We start from the raw sequence: 7,587 nt of genomic DNA, 5'->3' as shown, positions 1-7,587 counted from the left end.
GCATAGGTAAAAACTCACACAAGACACCTGCCAGTACTCAAGGGGTGACTCATAGGAATCCGTGGCACACGTAGCCGAGACAATAAGAACGTCTACTATATCGGTGGAGTTGTTTTAGCTTATTTTAGTTGTCAGGTGGTCAAGCACACATACACAAGGAGTACTTCAACCTGTAATCTGATTAGGCATACCCGGGGAATACCACCTGGTATCTGCCAATTAGGCAAACAGTGAGCGAGGGATTTAAGGGCGACCTAGAGCGGCCTAGGAGGATGCGCTTCAAAGTAGGCTGAGGCTACCGCCTGTTTATACTTGGTATGCCTCTGTAGGGCAGGCATACAGGCCCATACCAAGTGGCACTTGGCAGTCCAGGTTCCCTGGCACTGCTCAGCGGCCAGTGTTAGTGGTGGGGCCCGCTTGAGTGGGCTCGCACCTGGTTGGGAATGGATAGGGATACCCCTGAGCTTGGGGTCGCAGGACCCGTAATTTATTATTTTCTCCTACTGGATTGGCTCATGTTCTGTCTGTGGGGCTACCTCGCCTATGGGGCGGTACAGACTGTTTGTTGTGTGAGCAGGCATGCCTGAAGAGTAAACTTGTTGGGCGCTCACCTACGCGTGCCGTAACACCACCGAAAAGCGGCAGAGGGAGTCACTCGGCTCGAGCTAGCCGGACGAGCGATAGTGGAGGGGGTTCAGCTAATCTGGCGAGCGATCATAGGGTAGTAGAGAGGTTATAGGTGGATAGTCAGAAACGATGGAAGGACAACGCATATGTCAGGACTTTTATTTGTCCTCTACCTTACCTTGTCTAGCTTCGACGCTCATCGGCGTTTGCTAGCGGCTAGCCTGGCTCTGATCTGAGAACGTTCTGATTTGCGAGACTGTAGATGTGTGGAGAGGAGGTGGACACAATTACCATATGGAGGGAGGTTAGCATGCGTAGCGAACCAATCAAGTCATGACTTAGCACATAGGACGACACTGTTCTCATCCTCTACCAAATAAAATACACACTCAAATGCCAGTTAGGGATTACCCACTGCACTTTGCATTACTTCACAACGACTCTAAGCGTAGAGGGCTAGACTACGACCTCGTTTGATGGTACAAATTTGACTCCTTGAATTTAGACGTATGGGATTAACACACAATTCGGTACCTTTACACCAACCAAGCTACAGTGTAGAGTAATTTACCTTAAAACTAACGGACTGTGAGCACTTCAAACATACATCGACACATTCTATGCTCATGTTATCATCCGTGGCAGTGAGTATTATCAGGAGACTGCACCTATCGCTCCACTAGTAGTGGAGAGCACTGGGCAGAGCCGTCATCTTTCTCAGCCAGATCTAACGGAGCGCTTTGTAGGAGGGTCACACCCTGTATATTAGCTCGCACAATGACTCTGTTAGCCGTAATAGCCTTGTAGTATAGCCTCCACAAATGACTCTGTAGCCGTAATTACCTTGTATATAGCCTCCAGGCAATGACATCTGTACCGGGGTAATACCGTGTGTGTAGTGCCTCCGACATGAGGCTGTAGGTAGGGATAGACGCTGGGTGTAGGGTGATAGCCGTCCACGATGTGAGCTCTGTGGGGGGGACGAGCGGGCGTGAACCGTATATGAGGCCTCGCGAGGTACCGTGTAGCGCGGAGCCGAGCCCTGTATAATAGCCTCAACCATGACTCTGTACCGTAATATTGTATATAGCCTCCACATTGATCTGTACGTTAATACCTTGTATATAGGCTCCCATTGAACTCTGTACCGTAATAACTTGTATATAGCCTCCACATTGACTATGTACCGTAATACCTTGTATATAGCCTCATTTTTGTTATTTTATTGTGTTATAATTTCCTTTTTTATTTGATGCTAATTGTTCTGACTTTTAACTCTGCATTGTTGGGAAAGGGCTCGTAAGTAGGCATTTCACAGTAAAGTCTCACCTATGTATTTGGTAACATGTGACCAGTAACATGTAAACAAATAACAGTGACGCAATGTGACAATAACATGTGATTTATATTTAATATTAGCAGTACAACAATGCACCAGGGGCAATGCAGATTGACCCTCATGTACTACAACCACGGGGCAATGCAGATTGACCTCATGTAACTACACCCACGGGCACTGCAGATTGACCCTCATGTACTACACCCAGGGGCACTGCGATTGATCCTCATGTACGCTACACCAGGGCACTGCAGATTGACCCTCATGTACTACACACCAGGGGCACTGCAGAATTGATCTCATGTACTACACCCAGGGGCTCTGCAGATTGACCTCATGTACTACACCCAGGGGCACTGCAGATTGACCCTCATGTACTACACCAGGGGCACTGCAGATTGACCCCCCAGGTGACTACCCCAGGGGCACTGCAGTTGATGCTCATGTACTAACCCAGGGGCAATGCAGATTGATCCTCATGTACTACAAACCCCAGAGGGACCATGTCAGAATTGATCCTCATGTACTAACAGCCCAGTGAGGTTTCCATGTGCACTCATGTCTTACCCAGAGGTTTTCCCAATGCTGCAGTCAATGTCCTGAGGTTTCATGCTGTCAGTCCCAGTCTTACCCATTGAGGTTTCCCCATGCTGCCAGTCACGCGTTTACCCATTGAGGTTCCCCATGCTGCAGTCATGTCTTACCCTGAGTTTGCCCCCATAGCTGCCAGTCATGTCTTAATACCGATCATTGAGGTTTCCCCATGCTGCCACTCACATGTCCTTACCCACTGAGGTTGCCCCATGCTGCCAGTCATGTCTTACCCTGAGGTTTCCCCATGCTGCCAGTCATGTCTTACCATTGAGTTGCCCCAATGCTCCAAGTCATGTCTTACCCATTGAGGTTGCCCCATGCTGCGCAGTCATGTTCTTACACACTGAGGTTTCCCATGCTGCCAGTCATGTCTTACCCATTGAGGTTCGCCCATGCTGCCAGTCATGTCTTACCTGAGGTTTCCCCCTGCTGCCCAGTCCATGTCTTTACCCATTGAGGTTTCCCATGCTGCCAGTCATGTCTTACCCACTGGAGGTTTCCCATGCTGCCAGTCATGTCTTACCTCACTGAGGTTTCCCAGCTGCCAGTCCATGTCTTACCCTGAGGTTCCATGCGCCAGTCATGTCTTACTGCTGAGGTTTCCCCCTTGCTGCAGTCATGTCTTCCACTGAGGTTGCCCCCATGCTGCAGTCTGTCTGAGGTTGCCCCCATGGCTCGCCAGTCATGTCTTACCGACTGAGGTTGCCCCCATGCTTCCAGTCATGTCTTACCACTGAGGCTTGCCACCTCTTCGAGTCTGTCTTACCCACGTGAGTTGCCCCCATGCTTCCAGTCATGTCTTACCCACTGAGGTTTCCCCATGCTTCCACAGTCATGTCTTACCCTTTGAGGTTGCCCCCATGCTCCCAGTCATGTCTTACCCACTGAGGTTGCCCCCATGCTTCCATCATGTCTTACCCCACTGAGGTTTCCTCCCATGCTTCCAGTCATGTCTTACCATTGAGGTTGCCCCCATGCTTCCAGTCAGTTTACGCCACTGAGGTCCCGCCATGCTTTCCGAGTCAATGTCTTACCCATTGAGGTTGCCCACATGCTGCAGTCATGTCCTTACCCATTGAGGTTGCCCCATGCTGCCAGTCATGTCTTACCCATTGAGGTTGCCCCCCATGCTGCCAGTCATGTCTTACCCATTGAGGGTTGGCCCCCCATGCTGCCAGTCACCTGTCTTACCCATTGGGTTGCCATTGCTGGGCCAGTCATGTCTTACCGCTGAGGTTTGCTATGCTGCAGTCCATGTCTACCTGCATTGAGGTTCATGCGTCTCACGCTCACGTATCCATTGAGGTTTTCCCATGCTGGCAGGTCCAATCGTCCTTACCACTGAGGGTTTCACATGCCTGCCCAGGTTCTGGTCTTATTCCTTACTATAATTGTTAGCCCATTGCTGCCGTCATGTTCCTTAAACGCCGCTGAGGTTTCCCCCATGCTGCAGTCATGTTTACCAGGCCTGGGTTCCCATGCTGCAGTCATGATCTTACCACTAGGAGGAGTTGGCCCCATGTGCCAGTCATTGTCTTACTCACTTGAGGTTGCCAACCATGCTGCCAGTGCATGATCTTACCCCACTGGAGGTTGCCCCCATGCATCTTAAGCAGTCATGTCTTACCCACGAGGTTTGCCCCATTGCTTCCCCAGTCATGTCTTACCCACTGAGGTTGCCCCCATGCTGCCAGTCATGTCTTACCCACTGAGGTTTCCCCCATGCTGCCAGTCATGTCTTACCCGCTGAGGTTGCCCATGCTGCCAGTCATGTCCACCTGATCGTCGTAGATATCCATGCCCTTCCCGACACTGTGAATGCTCTTGACAGACATGGTCCTGGGAAGAGAGGTCTGTCTCTGTTGCCGCATCATCATCATATTCCCCTGAGACCCCGACGACACCTACAAATAATACATAATAATAAAAATACAAAATTATAATATGAATAACAATTATAGATTTGAATTATAATAGCTAATAATAGTATTGCAACATAAAAACACCACGGCAGGTAAAATAGTGATAGTGTAACAGTGGCTAAGAATACTTCTCAGATTAGGCCCAGCCCATCATGGATCATGGGTTATGTGGATATACAGAGGGCTCACCTCCCAGTGTTGTTCTGTTGCATTAGGCTGTATTGTTATATTGCGGCGGTAGGTAGCCAAGTGGTTAGACCGTTGGACTAGTAACCGAAAGGTTAGAAGATCGAATCCCCGAACCGACAAGGTAAAAAAATCTGTCGTTCTGCCCCCTGAACAAGGCAGTTAACCCCACTGTTCCCTGGTAGGCCATCATTGTAAATAAGAATTTGTTCTTAACTGACTTGCCAGGTTAAATAAATATTGTGTTGTGTTATTATAGTGGGTTCTGTATGTTGACCTCACAAAATACATTTACATGCAAATGGTCCCATGTGGCTCAGTTGGTAGAGCATGGCGCTTGCAACGCCAGGGTTGTGGGTTCATTCCCCACGGGGGGACCAGGATGAATATGTATGAACTTTCCAATTTGTAAGTCGCTCTGGATAAGAGCGTCTGCTAAATGACTTTAAAATTAAAAAAAAAAAAAAATGAAATGAAATGTAACATATCGTTTACCCTCACCTGGCCCATCACGAACCCACCTCCTCCATCCCCCCCACCGACGCTGCTGTTTCCCCCGGGGGGAGGGAAGGTAGAAGCTCCAGACATGGAGCCCATGGACATCCTGTTGTTCCTGTTGTTGATCCTGCTGATGGTGCGGAACGCTGGTCCTTTAAAGGAATGCTGCTGCTGGACCGCCATCATCTCCTCTCCTCCCTACCGGATGTTTAGAAACATACGTATTTAAAAAACATCTGTTGGAAATACAATCGTTATAAAATAAAATGTTTTTTTTTTTTACTGTGAAGAAGGTTGTACTGTGACACTTTAAAAATGTMTTTTAAGCCTGTCTTTGCTTTTGACAAAGAACCAAGTTGTATTTTAGCGCCTAGCGACGCAGACGSTCGTGGATGACATGTATGCGTACATTTATTTTGCGACGCGAGCGGTGTGGTCAGCATGTAAAGCTAGTTAGGAGTGCATTGTTTGTTCCTAAACACATTTCAATTGTATAAGAAACAGGTTATCGAGTCATTTCACATGCCATGCAAACGGAATGTGTTAATCTCGTGTCAAAATTCCGGTAGGGCTCCACCAACCATCATCTCCCCTCCTCCGCTCTGGGCTAGTGTCCCGCTGAGTGATCGCCTCATGGGTACCATGGACCCTCCTCCTCCTGCCTGTCTCATTTGTGTCCCAGAGCTGTAGGCTCCTCCGCTAACAGTGCTGTAGACAGACTGCTGTCGGCTGAAGGTGGCATCGCGGTCTGAGGCCAGGCTGCAGCCATCGCTGACGTCAGCGGCCACCCAGGCTGCCACCGGAGACGGCTGAGAACAAGAATCAGAAACAGAATCAGGAAGTGTTGTTGCCAAGCAATGAACTGGAACAGGAACAAAGGAATTTGTCTTGGTGCATCATCATCAACATCCACATCAAGCCAGATCATCATCAATCCAGATCATCATCAACCCAGATCATCATCAACATCCACATCAATCCAGATCATCAYCAATCCAGATCATCATCAATCCAGATCATCATCAATCCAGATCATCATCAACATCCACATCAATCCAGTTCATCATCAAACCAGATCATCATCAATCCAGTTCATCATCAACATCCACATCAATCCAGATCATCATCATCAACATTCACATCAATCCAGTTCATCATCAACATCAACATCAATCCAGATCATCATCAACATTCACATCAATCCAGTTCATCATCAACATCAACATCAATCCAGATCATCATCAACATCCACATCAACCCAGATCATCATCATTCCAGATCACCATCCATCCAGATCATCATCTATCCAGATCATCATCATTCCAGATCATCATCATTCCAGATCACCATCCATCCAGGTAGAATGACATCAACAATACAGATACATAGAACAACACTTGCAAGAAAAAACGTTGACGTTCACACAATACACACACAAAACATAATATATAAATGACTATACCTGTGCAGGCAGGTTCTGGAGCCTCATGGCGCGCAGAGAGGTCTCTGGGTCTGGCCCAGGGACACGGCTCATCGTCCGGATCTGTTGGCCCCTCATGTTGCCCCCTCCTCCTCCCCGGTAGACCCCTCCTACCTGTAGAACAAAACATAAATAAACCAGCGCCATGGAATTTACAGTATATTACTGTAGACACACTAATTAAAGCAATTATTACTGTATACTAAATACAGTATATATAGTAAAGTAATTATAATGAATCATTAAAATATATTTGTTATGTGGTATAGATTCAGTACACATAGATTTATACAGTACACAGAATACAATACATTATTAAAATACAATAAACCACTAAAATACAGTAAATAATAAAACTACAGTAAATCTTTAAAATACAATAAATCATTAAAATACAGTAAATCACTCAAATACAGTAAATAATAAAACTACAGTAAATCATTCAAATACAGTAAATCATTCAAATACAGTAAATCATTAAAATACAGTAAATCATTAAAATACAGTAAATAATAAAAATACAATAAATCATTAAAATACAGTAAATCATTAAAATACAATAAATCATTAAAATACAATACATCATTAAAATAAAGTGAATCCTTAAAATGTTACCTGGTAGCCCCCTCCTCCTAGGGAACCCCCTCCTGTGCGCATGTCATCTTGGTACATGTACCCTCCACCTCCTCCTCCACCTCCACCTCCTCCTCTTCCACCACCTCCTCCTCTTCCTCCACCTCCCATGGTGACCCTCTGACCACCTCCCAGGTCCACTGCCGAGTGGGAGGAGAAACCGCCTGAGTAGTGAGACACATTGGGTGTCTGGGGGACAGAGGAGGAGGAATATGAGGGGAAAAAGAGGAGGGGAGGAAGGAGGAGGTGGAGGGGAAGAGGAAGAGGAGGAGAAGATGAGGAAGGAGGAGAAGGATGGGAGGAGAAGA

General features: G+C 47.0%; 1 protein-coding gene across 1 annotated transcript in view; it reads right to left on the bottom strand.

Moving 5' to 3' along the window:
- Positions 1–7,587, bottom strand: part of LOC112072260 (plakophilin-3) — a 52,639-nt gene that overhangs the window by 33,370 nt on the left and 11,682 nt on the right. Inside the window, exons 3-7 of the mRNA XM_070439718.1 lie at positions 7,262–7,468; positions 6,629–6,760; positions 5,748–5,975; positions 5,170–5,364; positions 4,304–4,464 (exon numbers count right to left, since the gene is read on the bottom strand). Coding sequence (XP_070295819.1) covers positions 4,304–4,464; positions 5,170–5,364; positions 5,748–5,975; positions 6,629–6,760; positions 7,262–7,468 — 923 coding nt within the window. The remainder of the gene's footprint in view (positions 1–4,303; positions 4,465–5,169; positions 5,365–5,747; positions 5,976–6,628; positions 6,761–7,261; positions 7,469–7,587) is intronic.

Source organism: Salvelinus sp. IW2-2015, unplaced genomic scaffold, assembly GCF_002910315.2.
Source record: "Salvelinus sp. IW2-2015 unplaced genomic scaffold, ASM291031v2 Un_scaffold1866, whole genome shotgun sequence".
Taxonomy (NCBI): domain Eukaryota; kingdom Metazoa; phylum Chordata; class Actinopteri; order Salmoniformes; family Salmonidae; genus Salvelinus; species Salvelinus sp. IW2-2015.
Note: the sequence above shows the minus strand (reverse complement) of the source record. Positions and strands in the feature narration are given on the sequence as shown.